Source organism: Phallusia mammillata, chromosome 3, assembly GCF_965637545.1.
Source record: "Phallusia mammillata chromosome 3, kaPhaMamm4.hap1.1, whole genome shotgun sequence".
NCBI lineage: Eukaryota > Metazoa > Chordata > Ascidiacea > Phlebobranchia > Ascidiidae > Phallusia > Phallusia mammillata.
In genome coordinates, this window is record NC_137254.1 from 22,581,111 (window position 1) to 22,605,227 (window position 24,117).

Consider the following 24,117-nt stretch of genomic DNA (forward strand, 5'->3'; position numbering starts at 1 on the left):
GAGACTTACAAGTTAACAGTCCTATCACCAGATTTTTAATGGGATTATATGAAGACCATATCTAGGCGCCCACATAAAAATCGCACCGTGGGCAAGGTTTGGAAAGAAGGCGCTAGAGCATGTGAGCTATGCGGCCCGCGCAAGTCGTTATTAAAACTTATCCGGCCAGCAGTAAAAAAAGTTTGGTGACCCCTGGCCTATACACTTGTTTTAAATGAATTTTAATATACAAAAACTTATTGTTCAAAACGTCTTGAGGTGTAGTTGTGTTGAATTGTGCAAAATGCAGTTTTATGAAATGACTTTTGTGACAGTGAGTCCGATTGGCCTATGAGTAACGCAAAACAAATGATTACTGTTATGAATTTATTGAGTCCGCTGCTATACTTGTATTGGCAGTAGCCAGGAATCATTCAGTTTCTTTGAACGAAGTGGACAAGGAAATCCAATTGCTTGTGCGCCCCAAGACTGTATTAGTTCCGCTGCGTGCAAACGTCAATTGAAAGTGCGTCAATTGATTCAACGCTGACGTTTTATGAAAGCGAGTAATCGTTGCACTAGATTCGAATTCGAACTTTTTTCAACCAAATGGCTATTTGTCATTGCTGTTCGTGCGCAAGTGGTCTGTACACTTGATATTGCGTCATGGTTCACTCGGTGACGTCAAGTGATGACGAAGCAGCATTGGATACAAACCCGAAAAACATATTTTCGAAAAATACCATCAGTGGCCTAGTTGAAATATATATTAAATAGTGTCTAGCGACAACGTAACAAGCTGGCTGCCGTTGAAGAGGCAACTGCCACATGCAGGTTTCTTATCTGGTAAACTGTCTGACCTAATGGGATGTATACGTAGTTGGGCACTTGAAAAAAACGAACCTGTTATCTACCGAAGTGTCAGGATGTCACCACGAGCATTTTTGTAATCTACTTCAGACTTTAGTTTTCTTCTCTAAGGTACTTACTTGTTTTGCTTGGATTGTAGGGTCGTTTGCAGTTGAAAGTGTGTAGTTTATTAGGTGCTTGTAATAATGTTCCAGACAGTTTCATTGGCTTGGATTTTCGCGATTTTATGTTCGCTTGGGGAATCAAGCTCTACCACTTTTGGTAAGTAACGCTATGCTATCTTCAACACCATAGTCTTTTACTTACCTTTGGACGTTGTAAGATTTGAAACTGGTCTAAGTTTTGCTCGCAATATGTATGAGTATAAAGGACAACGTATTACATCATTCAAACGAACAGTTATGACTTTTAAAACAGCCACGAAACTGTTTTGTTATGTCCTATCTCTTTTACCAATTGTGCACTCACTGCTTTATCATGAATAGAATTAAACACGGAAGTTTCTAGGATGATAAAACATTTTCTATATTTTCACTCTTGAAAATTTCTGACATATGCCCTTGTGACACAAACAATTGGTAACTATAGGCTACCTTAAACAAAAAGCAACGAAAATTCCACAAACTTTGTTGGATTTACAACAGACTCAAGATACTGCTGCTGCGAAAAGACTGCAAATTGACAAAAACCTAAAATTATTAGTTAAAAATGCTGTTCTTGAAAAATTACACATGAGTTTTTCTTTTTAGTGGTGGATACGAGCGGACGTGGACTAGTGAAGAACGATATTTTAGAGTGGTCTGCGAGAACCAATTTGGCAAGGATTCCATCATTTCTGTACATTCGTGCACCAGCAAGCAATCGTCGCATGTACCCACTCATGAAACTAGAACTTCAGGGTGCTAGAAACAGAGTAAGTCCAAACATAATGTATAATACACTCCACAAAGCCTCCATTAGCCTATGTTGCGATAAATGCTTGCAAGTTACAATTTTCGACCGATTTATTTTACGAATGATTGACATTTTTTAAATTGTTTTTTTTTTATTCTTTGAAACAGTCCGCGCAACTGCAATCAATGCTTCGCGTCTAAGCAAACATACTTGTGCTTTACGCTTATTTCTGTAGTTTTCCCAAATGAATATATGTCGCCTAACGGTTGTACTTGTGCGTTCAAAAGCTAATGGGCACCTAATCTTAGTCAAAAGCAAAACAAATGTTTAGACTTTTATGACAAGGGATTTATTTTTCACATTAGGAAAAGGATACATAAACAGTTAAAAATTTTGACTTACGTTTTAGATTTTTATGTGAAGTTAGTTATTTAGGAACACTATACACGGACTTGTAACTTAATCAAAAACATACCTACTATAGTACTTTGTGCACGTAGCCTAGAACAGGGCTACTCAAACTTTCTTGCTCTGCGACCCCATTTTGAAACAGAAATTTTTACGCGACCCCTTGATGGATATAGCCCCGGGGTGCACAACCTTTTCGCTATTACGGCCGCTTGTTGCCTGCTTGCTTGTGTTTCGAATTTACTGATGTAAAAAATAAATACTTATTATACATATATATATATTGGGGTCGCGACCCACAGTTTGAGAAGCCCTGGCCTAGAATATATATCATGTGGACGTTTCAACAATCGCTGACCTGCACTAATAATGACAACAGCGATTGTTAAAAGGTACTAATTGTTTCATGCAAGTACTTTGGCAGTTATGTTTTTCACTAAGTTAATTATTATTTATGTAGCAGTTTTAAAATAACAAAGGTTAGCTTGATAACCCAGTATTGGTTCGATCAGTACTTGTGTCAACAACTGGCCAAATGGCTGTTAAGTACAATTAAGAAACAAACATTATGGCTTACGATACTGCAACCTTTAAACGTAAACTAATTAAGAAAGCTAAATTGTCCATGACTAAATTGATATTTAAATGCAGTAAACTAAGTTATATAACTTTAATTAGGCCTACATTTAAAATCAATTGAATCCTGGTAAATTGATTTTGGGAATCATTCCCTGTTCTATTACCATTGTTACAACGATTTCCACCTTTCTATTTTTCTAATTTTAATCCCTTTTATTGATCTAAAAAGGCACAAAATTCATCATTTTTAGCGAAATAATTTTTTTCTTAAAAGATTGTGATTTTAACCTGAAAAATAAACATTTCCCAACTTGTAAACCAATCAAAATACAATTTTAGATTATTGTTCAAAGCGGATTAGCTCGTCCCAGTCCGCCATCCATAATGCTGTGTGCGCTTGGAGAGGAAGTTATTGCGCCTGGAAAACCGTTTAAGATGCATATTCTGGTTCGTTCTGAAGACTTTCAAATCTTCATTAACGGTTATCTCAAATACACGTTGAAGTGAGTGCTAACAATAAAAGGTGGTAAAAACGATTGTTTGTAATTTAACCATACCTAAATTTTTACATCACCTATAAACGTGTAGCCTACGAATAACCAGGACACGATACTTTGTGTTCTTTTGCCAAAGCAATAACTAGGACTAAATGCACAGAAATGTAATAAGGTGTTGTATGTGGATAGTACGAAGCCTACACTTTAAAAACTCAAAATCTGTTTAGAATAAATGAGTTGATCAAGGGTGTCAATTTTGTAACCACTTGGTTTTCCAATGGTTTCTATTTTAAGAGCGACTTCCTTTAAATGTTGACGAGTATGAAATAAAGCAAAGTACAATATTTTAAGGCTTGCTCACGATGCTCCATTGATCGATAAAGTCACAAAATTGGCAGTTTACAATAGCGACGGGGCGGTAAGGATTCTTAACGACACGACTTACAGTAAGTCATACCGTATTTGTGATTAGAAAAATCAGACTATGAGCTGCTACTCCCACCGAAAAGTATGCTAGTTAAATGTTATGTTACAAAACACTTTCTTTAATATGAAAACACCAAGAACCACTTCATCATATATCATGAATATTTCATATATTTTGTCAAAATTAAGACAAGTTTTAAAAGTAAACAGTCAAGCCAAAAAAATACCTCAATGACGAATTTTGATTGTAATCTTTGAAGTCAATTTTAGGTGAGCTGCTTTCTGCACCAAACTGTGGATTTAACATTAACTCAATCAAGCCGCCGCCATTTTGTGGCAGTACAGGACCAGTCAGTGAACGAATCGTTGGTGGCGTGGAGTCACGACCTGGGTCTCACCCGTGGCAGGTTAGATAAATGTATTTTTTTGGTATTTGTTTGACAAAAAAAGGAATAGCATACGAAATGATTCTACCTGCGATGAGCCATCGCCTCCCAAAAGCGCAACCCGCAACTGTGCGTCAAAAAGGAACCATACATAGCAACAAAAGCGCCACTCAGGCAATCCTGTAATGAGCTTAGCCAGGTTTTTTTTAAGGTTTGGTTTGGGTGACCGCTAAGTAGTTTTAAGAGACCGCAAGTGTTTCATTTAAATACCAAAAAATAGCCATTTCCAAATTTTGGGAAACCGCTGGAGAAATTTGCACCTTAAAAACACCTTAAAAACACTGAGCTTAGCAACGAAGTGTACAAGCTATTAAAATTATGAACGTTAAGTAGACTATAGTGTATAAACAATACAAAATGTACAGCCAACACAAAAGTAACAATATAGATGGTGTTAACGTTTCAAATAGCTAAGTGTTATCGGCAAGGCGTTCAGTTCAAATGCAGTGTTGTTCCTTTTTGTTGAATGTTTTCGGCGGTTTGTCAAAATGCTATTTTTTGTTATTTCCTTTATTTAGGTATCCATTCGTACAAAACCAGTCTTTACGATTGGACAACCTCATATCTGTGGTGGGACTCTCATCTCAAACTGCTTGGTAGTAACAGCCGGTCATTGTTTCTATTCGTTGAAAGAATAGTAAGTGGTTTGTTTGAAAGTGTTTCTTGGTTGACTGTTTTATTGCCTCCCGGTTTCTTTCAGTACATTTACATACCGTCACTTTTACTCCGAACAATTGACTATACATACAGACTATTGGCGCTAAGTAAGTCGTAATATGCAGTTAAGCATCGTTATGTTGCTTACAAAATGCGTCGATATTTCAAACTCATCTTTTTGAATAAAGTTAGATAAATACATTCATTCTGGGATCAGGCCTGAAGCGTCCATGCAGACCAGCGATCACGGCACACTCATTCATAAATCATAGTACACCAGGCCCATTGAAGGCGTCATGCCGAATCAAGCCGATTTCCCAAGCATTCCCATGGCATATGGCAAGGAACAGACTATAGAAAAATCTAGCCTACGCTGGGGTACGCCTTCACCTTACCGCCTTCAATGGGCCATTGATATAATATACCACGAAAACCAAGCACACTGACGTCTTTCCGCAATCTTGATTTTTTTTTTAAATCGGCTCCTATGCTATCGTCAGCCTTAGTGTTTGGACACTAGCACTGCGATAGTTTTTTTAACGTTTTACAGCGTTGTACAGGTTACATCTAATTTATTCCTTTAATTTTATCTAGTCCTCTCAGCAAAATGATAGTGCGCGTTGGAGACTACTATAACCGCGACGGAACTCCACACAGTCGTGACCCCACAGTGGAAAACTCGGAAGATATCGAAATCGAATCTGTGATCAGGCACGAAAGATACGATTTGTTTCCCACACCTACTAATGACATTGCAGTGATCAAACTGAGAACCTGCGTCACCTTTGAGTAAGTATTAAAAGCCTAGTGTTACGAAAATATATATAAACTAGTTTCTTGGATCAAACACTGGTTTAAGAACTGCCAAAGTGCTTGTATGTATGGTGAAGTGAATACATTCTATAGCTAAAGCTTAATCAATGCTCTCTAACAGTTAAAATTGACACGAATTCATGACTGGGATCAGCCCTGAAGCGTTCATGCAGACCAGCTCTAGCAGTATTTATTTTGATCAGACTGCTTTTTAACGTCGTCTAGCCTAGTGGTTTCCAATCTTTATCGACGAATTCCTTAAAACATTTTCATTCCGCGCCAATAGACTACATAACATTGCTAAACCATACCAAGATCATTAAACATTTGGTCTTTATTCAACCTCACAGGTTATATACCCATAGCTGAAGTGTGTATTTACATACTACATATACAAATTAAAGTGAATTCCTCTCCGGTTGGGAACCATAGGTCTCGCCTATTGTGTTCATAATTTTAGTTTTTTTAGCGATCATGACATGCTTGGGATCAAAACCAGAAAAACAATTTGGTTTAACTAAGAGGCCTCAATAAACCAATTGGACAAATATGTTTGTAAAATCATCAAAAAAATATCCTATATTAGCACGCTGTGAAAAAATCATGTAAAAAGGGAAAACTGACAAAACGTACAAATTTTCCATTTCATATCAAGAACTTGTATAGCGCCTTTGCTTACTGCTCTTATTTTTCACCTTTGAGGAAAATCCCAATCAGCTTTGTTTGTGTTTTGTTGCAGTAAATTCAAGAGGCCAGCGTGTTTGCCGACGGGAAGAAACCAGTTTCGTCCGGGCACAGATTGCGGAATATCCGGTTGGGGCGCCCTAAACAGCACTGACTGTAAGAAGTACAATAACTGCAATAACAATTACCCCCTAATCCGGTTAATCGCATAATTTGTTTGATTGCATAGGGATGGTAAATCCCAACCGCCAGCAAAAAAATTGTTTATGCCCAGGGTATCGCATACAAAAAGTTTTGCGAATTGGTCATGCGTTTAACCGGATTCTGTGCAATAATATTGGTGTGTAAAAGTTGAAAAACATGTGTGCTATTACACGTGGCCAATGGCAAAATTCAAGTGTCTTAGTTTTTATGCGTCTACTATTAGTATTTAAATACAGTACAAATATCGCCCATACTAAGAATTGTGCATGAAATGGTTTGAAATCAATGAAACCCTTCAATTAAATTTTCCTAATATTGCAGGCTTTTCTTAATATTGCAGATCCTACAGAGTATCCTGCTTGCCTCCAGGGTGCAATAATAGAAATAAAAACGGATAGACAGTGTAAAACAGCCTTCCAAGAAAAATATCTGCTTAAGAAAATGATGTGTGCCAACGTAAGTTACAGGAGTCGATTTAAATCTTGGTAATTAATAATGGAAGATATTTTCCTAGTAACGAAATCATTTCATGAATATCCTGGAATATAAATATTTCGCCTAATTGGCATCTTTAGTTCCAAATTCAAAGAAAATAACTTCGCAAATCTTTGTAAAGAGCTGGAAAATGAATCAAGCATATCCATTGTACACAATTATAGTTCGAAATGCACCTTAGGCACAAAAAATTTGCCCTTTATGATATAATAAATTACAATTTTTGTTAACAGCAAAACATATATTCTTCAAATTGTCTTCCTTGATTTCGTTAACTTTTATTGTGAAATTCCAATTTTACTCTATTCACCGAAATATGACATATTCTAAGTGATCATAGTACTCATAGTATTCCAAGTATGATCATAGTCATCTAAGTGATCGTAGGCCTGGCGTACTATGGTTGATAAATGAGTAAATGCGGTGATCGCTATGTCTGCAGGAACGCTTCAAGGCTGATCCTAGCACATATGTGTGTTCACCTTAGTCGTGGTTATGTAAGACCAGGGGTGGGCAACATACGGCCCGCGGGCCGGATCCGGCCCGCGACGGGATTTTGAGCGGCCCGCGGACAGTTTCCGGTCTCACATGATAATGTGGCCCGCGGCCACAGTCTGCCGCAATCCCCCATTACTTGCTTACTACGTCAAACTACAGTTGTAACGGACAGTAACGCTCCCCAATAGCAAAAAAATTCCCGCCGTTGTTACCATTGCACCATACGTCCATTGTTACGACATAACTACCAACCTTGTGTGTGTCCTACTTAACGGTTTCCTTTGTTTCCACACGTATAGCCTAGTTCAGGGGTGGGGAACCTGCGGCCTAAAGGCCACATGCGGCCTTTTAGGGCACTAAGTGCGGCCATCGATGGCAAAATATATTTTTAAGATGTTGATATAACCGACTGCACCAGGCGCTAAAAAAAAATAGACAGAAACGTATTTTTGATTTTATTGCAGATTATTTTTTGATTAGTTCCAGGGCAACGGTTTTCAAACAAGACCCATGGTCCCATAGTGGTACATAAAGCGATTTCCATAGGACTACCAAAAACTCCAGGTTCAGCAATTTCTAGGTTAAATAAATCCTGAATGTTGTAGTGAAGATGAAAATGTAGTGAGGAATTTTAATGAGCTTGGACCGTAAGTCCTACAAACTACGAGGAAATAGCAAAACGACCAATCTGTAAGTCAAAAAGTTTGAACACCACTGTCCTTGGCCTGGGAAATAGTCTATGCGGCCTACACGAGTGTCGATGAATCGTTTGGTAGCCTTTATAAACAAAAAGGTTCCACAACCCTGGTTAGGTGGTCAAAAATCCGTTTTAAATCATTGGATAAATACGCGATTAATGTATCGATTCAGGAATCCGGCCAGCCAAGTACTTCATTTTCCCATATTAGGCCCGCCGAATGGAGAAGTTGCCCGCCCCTGTGTAAGACGATTGTTACTCAAGAACTGTTTATTGAGGTTCTTACAAATAGTGAAAAATACCAGTGATTTTTTTACAAAGTAGTAACACCGTTGACTTTTTGCTTATTAGACGGATACTGCTGACACCTGTCAGGGTGACAGCGGTGGCCCAATGACATGTCACAACGAGGATAACCGGCACTTTTTGTGGGGCGTTACCAGTTGGGGAGAAGGATGCGGAGACGCAAAGAAGCCTGGAGTTTATACAAGGGTTACCACATATTTGCGCTGGTTGTTTATGGCAATAAATCTGTCACCACAACCACAAAGATTCCAAAAAGACGTCAAAAATGGTTCAAAGCCCAAGTACTGCCATAATTACGTACCTGCCGATTTTTAAACACTGCTTCTGGATTTGTATGTCACAAGGTTTTTGTACATTATTGTGCCATTACAATCGTACATATCACGCTTTCGTGTATCCTTTACGTCGGGTCTGTCTGTCCAGTTCTGCCGCGAAGTATTTATACCTTAACCAAATAAAATCACAGCATTGTAAATACTGGAAAAGCAAGCCTCTGATGGAAAATATGTGTTGATACAATGATAAGTTAGCTACAGACAGTGCATACTGTTTCGACCTCCAAGGGCTCAATACAGTCGGTGACAGGACATTGGCTGTGCAGGCTAGTATAGCCAGGTTACCACACTACAGTTGTGGAACTTACAGGCTGTAAACCATGCCTTATCACATCCTGTGGGTGCCACAAGGCTTTTACACGTTTATCAGGTGACTTTGAAATTGGGCAAATCGAAAAAAGCGTTTATGCAAGCGAAAGGGTAAATTTCAGACAATAAGTTCCATTGAGTTTACATAATCACAATCAGTACTATTGATTACAAATCACAACAAAACGCTACCTAACACGTTTTTGGAATATTCTCATTTCTATTTTGCTCCCATGCCGACAAGTTATGAAGTCAAAAAAGTACTAACTGGTCATGAGAAAGTGACTTCAACTTATGACTCGACGCTATTTTTCTGTAAACCAGTGTTTTTGTAATCCGGGTTTGTCAAAGCTGGAATAACAGGTAAACATGTCACAAATGAAAAATGCCTACGTACGGAAAACCCCGAAGTCTACAATCCATGTAATAATATGACGTCAGTTTTTCCATAAAGTGAATCACTGCGTGAAAGACAAAACCAAGTAAACAAGGAAACCGAATTTTCCAAACAACCCTGCCCCTGCGTCACCTCGCCGGGGTGACGTCATACCGGAAATGATGACGTCATTAATAGCCCTCTGGGGTACATTGACCCAAAAGGTGAAAAGCCAAAGCAGGAAGCAGATCGACTTAAACTATTGAGAAGAATTCGAAGTCGTTGATTGAAGACTTTGTTTACGTTCCCAGTGCAGGAAACGACTTTCAGGCTTTGGTATTTGTATGCAAAGAAAAATATCGATTTGCTAGAAACAACTGATGTTCGAGTTTTAAAGACATCGTACATGTCAGTGTTTACGAGTACGCCCTAAAGTCGTTTAAGTATTTTTTTGAATAAAACGTGTCAATTTCAGCAAAGAATTTCACACGATGTCAATTGAAGAGTTATTGAGTTACTCTGGTTTAGGGGAGTAGAAATTAAAAAGGCCTAGCTGCGTAGCGACAGCAAAGCGTTTGATTGGTGAGTCGCATACTTCAGAGGGAGAATGCAACCCTGTCTTGAAACTACGAGGCAGTTAAGCAGACAAGCGATAATAAATCAAGGTCATTTTTAACAGCATATCAGTAAATTTTATTCGAGATAGACAAGATGAAAGTGCTTAACCTTCTTATGAAACAAAATTTTTCTTTTGCAGTTGCCCAATCAGTCTTGCGTTTTTAAGTTTAAATGATGGTTGGCTGTTTAATGAAATGTTTAATCTTTACGATTTGTATCGTTCCTTGCATACGACAAACGACCGCTGCAACACATTGTAAGTTAACAAAAGTTCTAATTCGTTTTTGTTGTGATCGGCATCAATAAGAAAATACAGTTTTTCGTACAGGATTCGTCTAGAAATTGTGTTACCGTTAGTGAAAAGGTTATGGCCTTTTACAGTATGCATTGTATTTAAAAAAGCTGATAATGCCAAAATGGAGAGAAACAAATTTACTGCAACTTTTACCTGACCAATTTTGTACTAACGAAGAACTTGGGTGCCCGTTTTACTCTTATTCATTTGTGAAGTGGAGCGTTTAACTTAAAGAAGTCATTGGACTCCTGAACTACAACCAGGATAAAAAATATTCGTTTAAAGTTATATCCGAAGTCAAATAGAGTCAATGATTCTGACTTCTAAAGCCATACGCCAGGTCAAGATTTTTATACTCCAGTCACGTCAGTTAAATTTAACTACAAAACTTCGGTCAAGTTGGTAAAGGCTTTGATATTGATTTCAAATACTTCAACTTTCAAGAAACCTATATTTTATGATGTAGCCCAGCACCAATCGTTAACGCAAGCCAATTTCGTTAATTAATTTTCATGATTATGTCAAATTGCGCTTAGTATAAGAAAAAAATATCTTTGCTCCAGATATAACCAATGTAAGTGGAGGTCTTCGAAAGAACGATTTAATCGAATGGAGTGGGCGCGCAAACTTCGCAAGACGACCCAGTTTTTTGGTGATTAAAGCGAGTAAAAAGACAAGGTTTAATGATGTTCGGATTTACACTTTACTTCGTCTTTCTATGATGGCAGCAAGACACAAAGTAAGTAGCCTAGGTCAAGAAACCAAATAATAACCTACGGATTTTGGTAATTTTGCGTTTAGCAATATTTAAATAATAAAAGTACAAATACGCAATGTGTTGAGTCGAGTAAAGGTTATGTTACTTGGTTAAAGAGAAAATAATGACAGAATTGCACTAAATCAAACACTATAGGTATACCTGCGCAACGTTAAAAAATTTTGAGCACGAAAAAGTGGAGGACACAATTGGTATGGATGAGGGCTAAGCGGTCTGTAGCTGCATCGTCAATACAAAGCGTTTGGTGCCTAGGGCTTACAAAAATGTAACGTTAGCGCACTGTATATGTAAAACAAAACTGGGGGCTAAACGTTGGTGAAGCCTAGTCTATAAATGGACTTCATCCTCACTAACCGAAATAGAAAAAAGGGTAGGGTTCGACAGGAAAAGAAACCACCGAAATAAGATCTGCCAAACAGTTCAAGTTTTTTTTTTAGATTGTCGTTAAGAACGGATTATCCGGGCGGGAATGGTCTACCAGGCCAACCTGTGTGGTCGGAAACACCCGAATAGACCGCGGAAAGCACTTTCGTATGATCATTCGAGTTTTACCAACCTCCTTTATGATTTACATTGGAGGGAGATTGGTCTACGTATTACCGTAAGTTTTCATTTGGTTGGAGGACATGATGCAGCAATAGTAATTGTTGTATATACGACATAGTATTGCATACTTTCGGTTACTTATCGTTAAATGTGAAAAAACAAAAATATGTAAAAAATACTAAACAATCTCAATTAAGCTTGCTACACGAGACAAAAGTGAACGTGTTGTAAACCTATTGCATAACTGTTGTATACTTTTGTAACAAAAAACAAAGTTCACTAAGTTTTGGCCAAATTATACAGTTTTAAAGCTAATTAAGTTTGAACTACTCTGTTGATATTTAAACTCGCGTATATTGCAGGATAACGTCTGATCTACCAGCCATAAGCGAAATAAATCACATTGCAGTTTACAACGCAAGAAGAACTCAAAAGTTTCGATTACTGACAGACAAAGACCTTGGTAATATTACATGCTTATGGTTAACAGTTTGGTTTTTCTTTATCCAACAAAGCATTAGGGGTAGCACTGCTTAAACATGCCTCGAAATCAAATCACGAGATTTTTTAAGAGCTGTTTGTTTGCGAAAGGGGAGTTATGAGTCATAACTTATGACTTTGAAGCAATTGGCAATAATATTTGACATAAGCTAACATTTGTATTTTGTAAACGCATAAGGAACCGTGCATTTTCGTTAAAATGAAATAACAAAGGATTTATACGCCGCATTTTGTACTTTGAACTCGTAAAAAAATCAAAGAGATAAATTCATGCAATTTTGAAGTATTGCCACTAAATTCACTTCAGGGCACTATTTCAGGTTTAGAATTGCAAGATGCGTCATGTGGACGACCGTCCGTCGACATTAAGGTTCCACCTTTTTGTCCAAATCCGCCTGCGGTTGACCCAAACGAAATACGAATAGTGGGTGGAAAAAACGCAAAACCAGGCAAATACCCATGGCAGGTACAAACCAATATCACCTATTCATGCGCGTCTTATATTGTTTCTAATCACAAACCATTAGATATATTTAATATATAAGCAACGAGCCATTACGTGACAAGTAAGTTGCTGACAAAGCATAGTCTTTCCACCCTACATAAGGTCTTATCAGTACAATTGGTAACATTTGCCATGAACTGGAGTGCCGTTACAAGTCCACACCAGTCTTGTCACCTGCAGCTGCTCCAATGAGACCTTAGATTGGAGTTCGAAATGTCAGTCCACTGTCTGCAACTTACTTGATCAATTATTCCAGTAAAACACTTTTATTGTTTGTTTGTTTTCTTCATGTCTTTGCCGTAACGTGCTTGAAGCGTTTTTTTTTGTGTTTACTGCTGCAGGTATCTATTCGCAACAGGCAAATTATCAGAGGCCGTACACCCCATTCTTGTGGTGCAACGCTTATCAACAGCTGTTATGTTCTCACAGCAGCACATTGTGTGCAAAGCAAGATTAGGAGGTAGGTACCATCTGATGACAAACGAACAAACACATAAAACCGCATGGCACCGAAAGTAAAATTGTACCTCGAAAGAAACCAGAATATATTGTTAGTTTAATTACAAATCTTCACGCCAAACCAAAGAGCCCCAAATGTCATATCCGCGAAATCATAACCTTCGCATTAAGCGTATTTCTGCTCATAAAAAGCATGAGTACCAAGACTTTCACCATCCGTCATGACTATTTCGTTGTTATTATAAGTAAAAGTTTTTTTTACAGTACTAAGTTGCGCAATACGGCAGATATACCACAGAGCTTAAAATAGCCGTTTTCGTACTGTATGTCAACATGACTTTAAACGTTTCACCGGTTTGTGTTTAGTGCTTTAGACTTGATCACGGTGCGCGTTGGGGATTACTACAACCGCGACGGGCATCCTTACAGTCAAATTGAGACTGTGGAGCATTCACAAGACATTGAAATCGAGCGGGTGTTCAAGCACGAAGCATATGCGGAACTTCCCAGTCCCATCAACGACGTGGCGCTCATAAAGCTTCGGCAATGCGTTTCATTTGGGTACGTCACAATTTCCTGCATTTTCCAAGTAGGCCTATGTTTGTTCAAGTTGTTTGTAGTTAAAAGGAATACAGAACGCGAAAATTCTGGTATTCGATAAGCCTAGTGTAGTAAAATGTGCCTTGACAAAAAAAAAAAAACCTTTGAAACTGATAAACTGCTTAAATTTTTAAAAGTTGATGAGATTACTTACATGGATTTGGTTGGTCCTTAAAGGAAGTACAACCGACATGCCTATGTGATTCCAAGGCCGAGTATCTGCGATCATTCTGATTTATGAAACCCGATTGGCTACGGCCTATACTTGTCACGATCTACGATCAAATATTTTCTAACGAAAGTTACGGAATATAACAAGCATTATTATATAGTATTTGTTGTTCTTAACATAGTAGTTTTTACAATTTCTCACTACAAAGACACTTAAACTACCATATGTTTGTTTTCAAACATCAGAAATTTCATTCGCCCAGCGTGTCTACCACTCGGTGCAAATCAGTTTTCACCTGCAACAGAATGCGGAGTAACAGGATGGGGAGCTCAAAGTCACAATCACAGTAAGACTCTTTGTTCCTATACTATAAAACTTGTCACTTAGTACAAGTCAAATGTGCATCAAAAAACATTCGTAAGCGTTAAGTTAAAACTTTAAAAATAAAAACGTTCGCGTTTTGCAGTGAACCCCAACGACTATCCGTCATGCCTTCAAGTCGCACCTGTAACTATTTTCCCTAATCAAAACTGCACCAATTTGCTTGGCAACGATTTTCTGAGCGACTCGATGCTTTGTGCTGCGGTAAGTTTAATAGTTACGGCCACGCTTGACCTCTTTTTGTACCAGCAAAAGTTGGCCAAACACACCGTAAAAGATGAAATGCCCAAAAGCAAATTTTGTTTGCCATTTTTTGACTACAGATCAGTAAAAGTATTTTGTGTTGATGACGTAGTATTTTGTGTTTATGACGTAGCTAATGTGATGACGTCAGAAATTGTTTTTTTTGTGTAGTCCAGTGTTTCTCAATCATTTTTCCTGTACCACCCCTTTTAGGTCTTCATAATTTATAAACGCCCCCGTTATTGCTGCCAAAATTAAAACGATTTTGCAGACAGTGCTCTTTGCTTTTAACTTGGGATTGGCCTAAACTGTATTTGTTCTCTTTAGTCAAGCACTGACCATCTCACGTTAACGCTCGGTGTATTGTGACGGTCACACACCGTTCCCAGCGCCCTCCAATCGCCAAATTGTTCTCCAGTGCCTCCTCAACTATAGCAAACGCCCCCGTTGAGAACTACTGGTGTAGTCTATGCTTCATTTTTGAACATTATTTTTATGTGTTTAAAGAATGAGGATTCTGATACGTGTTGGGGTGACAGCGGCGGACCACTAATGTGTCAGGACCCATTTTCGTCTCGTTTTACTCTATGGGGCATAACGAGTTGGGGAATCGGATGTGGCAATGTACAAAAGCCTGGAATTTACACTCGCGTGTCAAGCTACGTTCGTTGGATGTATTTAAAGATGAAGTTGCATCCGCTCGATGAGGAGTTTCTTGATGACGTGAGATCGTTTAGGGTGCTTGAGCATTTCTGCCAATCGTACTGATGTATGAAATGTGTGTTTGTTGTTGGTTTGAATAAATATGAGCTGTGTTTGTACTTGTTAAATGGTTGTGTTTAGAGATTGGTCATATGATAGAATTGTAGAAGGAATTACCTTTTTAAGGTGCACAATCCTCACATAAAAAGTCACTGCACCATTTTTTGTCAAGCAAGTTTGTATAGGCCTACCTGAATATTTTGGCAGTAAAAGCTTATTCCAACAAACAAGACTCTCAACGTTTTCAAAAACGTATAACAAACAGTAGTAAACCATGACAATGGTTGACAATTTAGTTTTAATTTATGCATAGCAAGTGGGAGTACAAGCAGTGTTTTTTAAAAACTGAACCACAATTGAGATTGTGAGAAATAAGGTCTTAAATTTCAATTCACATATAAAATCATATTCCTACCATCCTTTGCAATGAAACAACTGTAACACATATTTGTGTAAAACATCATACCTTTGATTCCCAATCTTGTAGTTAGTTGCCTCCGAAATCCGAGTCATTACAAAATTCAATTTTAGTGACAACACTTCATCACAAACTTGTGTTCAATTTAGTCAATACTGTAACCAGACTAAACGTTCTATGACCACGACTACAAAGGCCGAAACACAACCCAAGTCTATAGTAAACAATCCAAAGTAATAGGCAAATAAATATTTTTGTTTGGGGAACCATAATGACAAGAAAACAAACTATTTTTGTTGCAGTTAACTTACATTTGACATAAACCGTGTTTCCGCCACCACTTTGTGCCAAAATCATCCATGCGTGTCAATGTTCTGACTCAGGAAAAAATGTAAACATAAATTGCCCTACACGTAATTACGTTTTATGTAGATATTAAGGACCAAAATTAGAAAAAAGGTATTTGCCTGTTAGTTACGATGAAGACCTTACGGACTTTAAAACTTATGCAAAACTGCTGTTATAACAAACTTGCGGTCAGTTCTTTTAGAAAAACTGCAAGACCAATACCGTTGGGGTTATTTGCCAGAAGTGTAACCACAACTGGTACTATTTTTGACAATTTTCATCCGTATAATCCAAGTTATTATTACGATCAAAACTCCGAATGCAGCACTGTTGACAAAAGGACCACATATGCTGACCTGTCACCATGTGAAGTCAACAGAAGTGCTGTACAACTGCTTTTTGCTGGAATTTCTAATGAAAGTTTTGTAGCCACAAATGCAAGAACGGAAAAGAATGTTCATCATCGTTTATCTGATGACTTTTGGAACTCTTCTCCTTTGAGTTTAAGTGGGAACTGTCTGACCAAAACTGGTGGGATAATAAAATATGATTTTCGTGCTACATTATTAATTTTTATTATTTATAAACAAGTTTATTAAGCACCTTTTAATTGTGTAGTAAGCAGTATAGTATTTATAGTACCAAGATTAAAGACATGTTATTGAGGTGGGACATACATATAAAACTGTTAGGTTTTTAAAGGCACAAGAAGTTACAGCACAAATTCAGACAAGCCCACATCAAATCAACAGAAGTCATCTGAAAAGGCTGAAGAAACAAAGAGTGAATCCAAGGATGAAAACATCGACACAGAACATGATTTGGGCCAAAAAACTAAGCGTGAACAGTTGAAGATAATCTTTGCCCAATATGGTGCATTTGGTGTGGCATTTCATATTGTCATGTCACTTTGTTCATTAGGATTCTTTTATTTGCTGGTCTCTAGGTAAGAAAAAATAGTACACTTTTAGGACAATTATATCCACTTGGTTCATATATAATGTAACTAAAAAAAAATTTTTTTAAATTGTTTAAAAAAAAAAAAAAAAGTTTCAAACCAAATGGAGTACTAAAAAAATGTTTCTGTGTTAAAATGGCATTTTTTGTTTTAGTGGCATTGATGTTGTGGGACTACTAGCTAAAGTTGGAATCGAGTTGTCAGGGATTGTAAGCGGAGCCAGTACTTTTGTGATTGCATATGCAGTTCATAAGGTATTCCTGCGGTGCAAAATGTTCAATTGTAGTTTACCAGCTACTGTCAAATACATATTATAACTGTCATGCTGGTATTATTAAGACTTTCCCTTGAAACTATATTTTTTAGATTGCCATGCCAGTAAGAGTGAGTATAACTGTTGTATCAGTTCCAATCCTGGTGAGATATCTTCGAAGGATTGGGCTTTTCAGAAAATGAGATTGGTCAGGAAACTAGCAACAATGTTTGTTTCCAATGCAGTCCTGTTCTATGGTTCACAATCCTGAGACTGCATTACTAACTCGCTTTGTTTTAACTAAGTTGCAAAATGATGTAAGATAGATCCTACCTGTGCAATAACATGCTGAGTTCTTATCTAAAAAATATTATGAATACATTTTTGTGTCAAACTGTAGAAACCGATTCCACCCACAAACCACATTGTTACAGCATGTAATTTTTGTGTCAAACTGTAGAAACCGATTCCACCCACAAACCACATTGTTACCGAACTGCTTTTTCGGGCAAAAAGTTTACAGCCATAAACAAACATGTGCTTTAGTAGCCTGTTTTCTTTAGGCAATCTAAGTGGTTGCAAAATACGTTGGTTTTCATATTTTTGTCTTATTGTTGCAGCATAAAATTGTCTAATTTCTGACTAATTATGGGTCCCCTTCCCTGAAGGGGACACATATTGTTTTTGTCCGTATTTTTTTTTTCTTTTTTCTGTCTAACGCTGGTTTGTGAGACGCATTTGGTCAAGAAAGAGTGCTTCAAATTTATTCAAATTTGGACATATGTTAGATATTAATCCAAACTTGGTCCACCTGAAGTTTGACCCCAAATTACCCAGCGGTTCACCCACAGGCCCCCGAAACGTAAAATTTTTAACGCTGGTTTGTAACGCTTGTTTACTGAAGAAAGCGTGCTTCAAATTTATTGAAATTTGGACATATGTTAGATATTAATCCAAACTGGGTCCACCAGAAGTTTGATCCCAAATTACCCAGCGGTTCACCCACAGGCCCCCGAAACGTAAAATGTTTATTGCTAGTTTGTAACGCTCGTTTAGTAAAGAAAGAGTGCTTCAAATTTATTGAAATTTGGACATATGTTAGATATAAATCTGAACTTGGTCCACCTGAAGTTTGACCCCGAATGACCCAGCGACACACCCACAGGCCCCCGAAACGTAAATGTGTCTAACGCTCATTTGGTCAAGAAAGACACTGTAGGCAGAAGTCCCAAGAGAGTACGTTTACGAATAATAGGACAGAGCGGGAGGGCTCAGCTTGACGTTGGACAGACGTTTTACGAGACGTCGTTTCGGTGATTAGAAATCAGCTGTTTTGCACAGCAATGCTATGTCGTTTTATTAAGTTATCACTCACATTTTCAGTTTTGACAAAGGTTTCACACCTATGACGATTTAAACCTAATAAGCGTGCTTCGGTTTCGTATATGTCAAGCAAAACTTTCTTAAACAAACTAAATATGAAAAAATAAACTTGACTTTTTTGCAAGATAAAAGTTTTTTTTAAATGCTTAGTGTCAGGTTGGCCGCTGCATGACCACGGGTTACTTAAGGTCAATTAGTAGGTATTACTAACACAGTTCAGAACTTTCTTACGTCATAACGTAGCGTTTTTTTTTTTTTTGAATCAAATACTCAAGGCATGTAGCCTATATATTAGGTCAAACGGTGTTGTTGAACACCAAGGATGGCGTGTTATTAAAAACGGTGTCAAAAGGTCAAACAGTCGTTTGGTGTGTACACCCTAAAGGTTACTACAGGTCAATGGTACTCGTTTGCGAAACAAAGTTAAATGAAAAACTCGTTTTGCGAAACAAAGTTAAATGAAAAGTTATGTATACACTTGCAGCAAATCGCTTTTTAATTGTCTGTAACACAACTGTTACAGCTTTCTAGAAAAAAATTGTGTTTAAAACCCGACCTTGGACGACAATATCTGGGTCAAAGCAAGAGATTAAATTGAAAGTATTTGTTTCGTTCTTTTTTATTGTTGTTGTAATTATACGACAATAATAGTGCAAAAAAATACAAACAATTTTTTTTTATTGTTGGGTTAATGCTTTTTAAAAATTTGTCCTTAAGAATTAAAAAATCACCGCAACATTTGTTTACCATAAATCCGCAAAAACACGCATGTGGGGACCCATTAGTTTTTGTTTACAAAAACAATCATATGTGTAGATCAAATGATATGTATAGTAAATTGGTAAATATCGTATAGAATATATAAAATGGAAGTATATCAGAAAGCCACTCTTCTAGTTTTAAATACCTTTCAATAAGAAGAGAATCTCAACTGGTGACATTGTGTTCAGATTTGTCCCTGTACATTACTATTCAAGCTTGTTGTAGTTCTAACCTCATTTTTTGTTACAAATTACATTGCAGTTCTACCTAGTGGAGCCACTGGTAGTGCCAGAGGGCCATTGGGGCCATATTTTGAAATCCGTTGCTTAAAAACCAACACTTTTTTTGCTGATTTTTAAGTAATCAAGGGAACTATAATACAACGCCACATGTTCTACGGCAGGAAAGTTTAGTTAAAAAGAACCTGCGCTACATTGTAAAGCAGTGATGCACCAACCCGGCCTCGAAAAGAACATGCCGAACCCTGAAACTCTTTTCTGATTAATATTTATAACTGAGTAAACAATCCAAGAGGATGGAAACAGCGGCACATTAAGTATATCCACAGACAGAAGCTTTGGGTGTTAAAAAATTAAAACTTTGAAACAAGCTGTTGTTAAACTATTGACAACGTTTAAAATTGGTACAGGGTATCAATGTATCGAAATTGGTAAGAAGTTGATGCACAAAAATATTTAATAAAGTGCAAGAAACATGTTTTCTAATTTCTGTAAGCTACACGAGCCTTCTTAGCAAGAAGATACTATCTAATAACTGAGTGTAAAGTACTACAACGTTTCGACAGTTTCTCGTGTCATTGTCAGGTACAATGAAAGCCACAGAAGGGACGTAACTTGGTGCCGCACAACAGAAAAATGTTACATAGAATAAGCAGTTAGCCAGTGATACAACGAAGCGGTTTGGGGACAAACGCGTTTATATCTGAGACATTGGCATGATCGTTAAACATTAAGCAGATATAGTGGTCCCAAATTTGGGTCGCGAAATATATTAAATTTCCCATGAATATAAGCATCGCATCTACAGTATTAATGAATTTCGGCTTTTTTAACCTTTTCATTATTATTGCATTGTTACGTATGACTACGTAACTATGACATAAAGTATATGTAACAATGCAAAAAGTTAAGCGCACCTATGCAAGCATGCGTTTTCTGATTAGCTGTGTTCTCAATACAAAGCCCACAGTTCTCATTTGTTAGAATAAATGCGTTCGTTTACCTACTGTTTTATGTGAAAATAGCAACTGACAATAACATAATAGCAGTCTTAATACTGATATTTGGTTGATCAGTATTTTCCACAAACGTACATGCTAAAATGCTTGGGTCGCGAGAATTTAGAGCAATTTTGCAAAATGCTTGGGTCGCGCCACCTCAGGGTGGAGATTTGTTAAAAATGGTGGTAATTTCCACCATATTTTGAAAAAAGGTGGGAATAAAACTTCTAAGCGTGGAATTTTCCACCAACACCAACATCATTAGGTTTATAGCGTGGAAGTTTCCACCCTTTGATGCTGAAAGCGTGGAGAAAGCCACTCCACCTCAAATCATAGAGTGGAATTTTCCACCGTGTGGTGGTTAAGGTGGGCATTTCCATCTGGCACAAAAATACATGATTATTTCAACGTGGAATATCACACCCTTTAAACGTGGAGAATACCACGCATACTCAAACGACATTAATATTTAAACTAGCAATATTCATTTGTTAAATTCAATCACCACAAAAATATTCCAACGTCAAGATGTTTGTGGCTGCGCCGCGTTTGTGAAACGTCGCTACATACAGACAGTATTTGAATTTCGGCAAATGCTAAACACATGTCAGTAAATTTTTGCAACCAGGGAGGCGGACAAACGGTTTCAATTAACAAATCCATTAAAATTGTAATGGCATCAATTCGCACTCGCAATGCCACTGCGCTGTTCAATCGTTTGAGAAGTAAGCGCGCCAACAACGTTCAAGTGAAGACTACGCTCTGATTGGTTGATCGTAAAAGGGGGCCATAATTCAATAGTGAGCGAACAATAGGCACCAGGATTTCATCCCAACAGGAGGCTATTCTATGGGTTTGAAGCGACGGATTTTGTCTTCAAACCCGGGTTGCCAGGTTGGCCGATTACCGGCCAGAAATGCTCATTCTGGCCTTGATTCAGAGCCCTTGGGCGGAAAAACTTCGGTCTGGCCGTCTGGCCAAAAGTTTGGGCGTTCCCACACTTTTATCATGCGAGCACGCTTCTCAGCAGGATTTGACGCTTTTCGGTCCCGACCGTTTTGTTCTCTTCGCTGTCGCGAGTAAGCGTCGTGTCTCGAATGAGATTGCAGCGCCACATGACGCTTTGAATCCCGTCACTGCTGAATAATACCGATTTTATCCGGTTTTGTGTCTGGTATCATTGTCTGAATCGTAATACTTAATACTTCGACTTCATGTTTTTCATCCGGTTAGCGCCATTATCGTTGTCTGGATAACTTCACGTGATACGGTTGGTTGTTGGACTGGAATTTTAAAGTACACGGATGGACGAAATGTATCTGCATTTAGTAAATTAGCCGCATACGCTCTAAACTGCGTGTCGACACCAACAAGCAATGCAGTTGTTGAACGTGTTTTTTCTTTAGTTACTGCCATTAAAACGAAAAGCAGAAACCGGTTAGGAGTAAAGATGTTTGAAGCCTTGGTTCGCATTCGATCAAACTTATATAAAGATGGGATTTGCTGCAATAGCTTTACTGCAACTGACACCATGTTCAAATTATTTAATAACGACATATATGCACGAAATGTAACTGAGTTTAACAATCTGCTGCCTGATTTTGACAATTGATACTTGTATGATTTTTAGTATAGTGTTGGTGCTGAGCATGTCATGTTATCTGAATAAATGTTTGCTCACTTTGTCCGCCACTTGAGGGCGCTAAACAAGCGGTTTTAGAAATTTAGCATAAAATTAAAGTTTGGGCGAATTTTAAGCGTTCTGGCCCACGATCTGGTCTATTTGCAAAATTTTAACCTGGCAACCCTGCTTCAAACCTTGTAGCGGGAGTGAAGAAGTAGCTGTCTCGTCAGTCGGGTGATAGATCGCATTATCCACAGTTTGTAGTGGGATTTGTTGAGAAATGAAAGATAGTATTTGTGCTTATGTAATGTTCGTAGTTGGATAGTATATTTAGTAATGTTTTAATATTTTTGTAGGTATGTCTGTCGCATATAGCCTACAGGATATAAGGTATAGAAACTATGGAAATATTGTGTGCTCTTGCTAATGTAAGGTTAATAGTGAAAAAGGTTGTTGCTTGCCTGAAACAAGTCTCACCAAGTGAACAGTTCTTACACAGAAGTCCGTGATGGAACCTTGGCCGTGTAAATCCCAATTGAAAAATACCCAGCGTTACAATTTCTGGATGTGGTGAGTATCCCATGAAATAATTAATGCCATATGAGATTATAAAGCTTGGTTTTAAAAGTGGCGGTAAATATAATGTAGTTTTTATCGTCAGTTTAACGTCAACATTTAACTGGTGTACTACATTTTTGTCTCTAGTCATTTTTGTAAACATAGTATTATTTGTATTCTCAATCTGATACAAACAAATATTTTGTCAGGTGTTTGGTGAGGCTCAAAGAATTTTTCAACCAAGAAGATCATCTGGATTCATCACAAAATTAAACCAAAAATTAAAAATGTGAAAATTGGCCCCAAAGAAGATAATTCAGCTATTGAAGGGAAAAGGTATGCATTTTCCTTTCTAAAGAGTTTGCGAAGTAAAATTATAGAATTTACTGTGTGGTCTGCTGTGCTAGTAACGTTTTCTGTTGTGGTCTATTAATAACTCATTTCCCATTTTCACTCATTATATCAGTTAATAAACCGCCGTTAGTGTAATGTTATGCAAGTAATAGTGTATGTATATGTGTATATACATATAAATCCAACGTTTTTAAGGTCCCGCTGAAGTCCACCGTGTTGTTCCTTTAATGCCCATGTGTAATGCTTAATGAACAGCAAAAATATCCTATATCTGTTTTGAGTTTATATTGATTAATGCTCTTTTAAGGATGAAGAGCTGGATACACCATATTGTCGTATGGTTTTGACTGGGAATTTATGTACAAAAATATTGCATGTGCAACTGTGATTGTTTCAAGGATGCAATTGTCATACTTCTGGATTTGGATTTTTGATGTCAAATTTCCACAAGTGCTTAACAATACTTTCCAGCGTTTGAGTTATCTGTTGAAGATCCCAACAGACATGAATATATCAGTTCAACGTGTCATTAATTGGCTCTAAGTTGTAGTGCTTTCAAAAATCCTTTTTGTGCTATGTCTTCATGCATTACGTGTATTTTTACATTTTCACTCTCCTGTTTTCCTTTCATTTTTATCATGTCAATATTGAGACTTGACCCAGTTCGCCTATCTGTATATAAATGGCGCGACATTATCTCAATAAAATATTATGACGTATTTTTGTTGTGGGTGGAGAATAACATGCTTCAAACGAGGTGGAAATTCACACCCTACGGTACACACTTTAAAGGTGGAACGTAGTTACTCTTGGGGTGGAAAGCTATGGGGTGTTTTTTTCCACGCTGTGTTTTAGGGTGGTCAGTTCCACTTTTTATGGACCACGG

At 37.6% G+C, this 24,117-nt stretch overlaps 3 protein-coding genes and 1 long non-coding RNA gene across 4 annotated transcripts; all 4 read left to right on the forward strand.

Moving 5' to 3' along the window:
* The first annotated feature begins 974 nt into the window (after positions 1-974).
* LOC145218757 (serine protease 41-like) lies at positions 975-8,897 on the forward strand. The gene is made up of 10 exons (XM_080086165.1): positions 975-1,110; positions 1,599-1,762; positions 3,070-3,233; positions 3,579-3,673; positions 3,924-4,060; positions 4,618-4,736; positions 5,351-5,545; positions 6,309-6,409; positions 6,798-6,913; positions 8,499-8,897. The coding sequence occupies exons 1-10, from the start codon at positions 1,035-1,037 to the stop codon at positions 8,766-8,768; spliced, it is 1,437 nt and encodes a 478-aa protein (XP_079942291.1). The 5' UTR covers positions 975-1,034; the 3' UTR covers positions 8,769-8,897.
* A 1,338-nt stretch (positions 8,898-10,235) lies between these two features.
* On the forward strand, positions 10,236-15,401 carry LOC145218756 (acrosin-like). Its single transcript, XM_080086164.1, has 10 exons — positions 10,236-10,347; positions 10,950-11,125; positions 11,602-11,765; positions 12,073-12,173; positions 12,532-12,677; positions 13,058-13,176; positions 13,542-13,736; positions 14,193-14,293; positions 14,414-14,532; positions 15,079-15,401. Exons 1-10 carry the CDS (start codon positions 10,263-10,265, stop codon positions 15,337-15,339), a joined length of 1,467 nt encoding a protein of 488 aa, XP_079942290.1. The 5' UTR covers positions 10,236-10,262; the 3' UTR covers positions 15,340-15,401.
* A 729-nt stretch (positions 15,402-16,130) lies between these two features.
* LOC145219117 (uncharacterized) lies at positions 16,131-18,824 on the forward strand. Its single transcript, XM_080086499.1, has 4 exons — positions 16,131-16,630; positions 16,802-17,045; positions 17,212-17,311; positions 17,424-18,824. The coding sequence occupies exons 1-4, from the start codon at positions 16,231-16,233 to the stop codon at positions 17,511-17,513; spliced, it is 834 nt and encodes a 277-aa protein (XP_079942625.1). The 5' UTR covers positions 16,131-16,230; the 3' UTR covers positions 17,514-18,824.
* A 2,135-nt stretch (positions 18,825-20,959) lies between these two features.
* Positions 20,960-23,950, forward strand: LOC145218439 (uncharacterized). Its single transcript, XR_013857609.1, has 3 exons — positions 20,960-22,889; positions 23,087-23,213; positions 23,539-23,950. It is a non-coding gene; the product is annotated as an uncharacterized LOC145218439 (long non-coding RNA).
* Positions 23,951-24,117: the final 167 nt, after the last annotated feature.

What these genes read in the sequence shown, in the direction of transcription:
- LOC145218757 (XM_080086165.1), top strand. Translation starts at nt 1,035, where the DNA reads ATGTTCCAGACAGTTTCATTGGCTTGGATTTTCGCGATTTTATGTTCG. An exon ending in TATCTCAAATACACGTTGAA is followed by an intron (nt 3,234 to 3,578) that starts GTGAGTGCTAAC and finishes CAATATTTTAAG; the next exon opens with GCTTGCTCACGATGCTCCAT. An exon ending in CGCCCTAAACAGCACTGACT is followed by an intron (nt 6,410 to 6,797) that starts GTAAGAAGTACA and finishes TTAATATTGCAG; the next exon opens with ATCCTACAGAGTATCCTGCT.
- LOC145218756 (XM_080086164.1), top strand. Translation starts at nt 10,263, where the DNA reads ATGATGGTTGGCTGTTTAATGAAATGTTTAATCTTTACGATTTGTATC. An exon ending in AGATTGGTCTACGTATTACC is followed by an intron (nt 11,766 to 12,072) that starts GTAAGTTTTCAT and finishes CGTATATTGCAG; the next exon opens with GATAACGTCTGATCTACCAG. An exon ending in CGGCAATGCGTTTCATTTGG is followed by an intron (nt 13,737 to 14,192) that starts GTACGTCACAAT and finishes TTCAAACATCAG; the next exon opens with AAATTTCATTCGCCCAGCGT.
- LOC145219117 (XM_080086499.1), top strand. Translation starts at nt 16,231, where the DNA reads ATGAAGACCTTACGGACTTTAAAACTTATGCAAAACTGCTGTTATAAC. An exon ending in GAACTGTCTGACCAAAACTG is followed by an intron (nt 16,631 to 16,801) that starts GTGGGATAATAA and finishes AGGTTTTTAAAG; the next exon opens with GCACAAGAAGTTACAGCACA. An exon ending in TTGCATATGCAGTTCATAAG is followed by an intron (nt 17,312 to 17,423) that starts GTATTCCTGCGG and finishes TATATTTTTTAG; the next exon opens with ATTGCCATGCCAGTAAGAGT.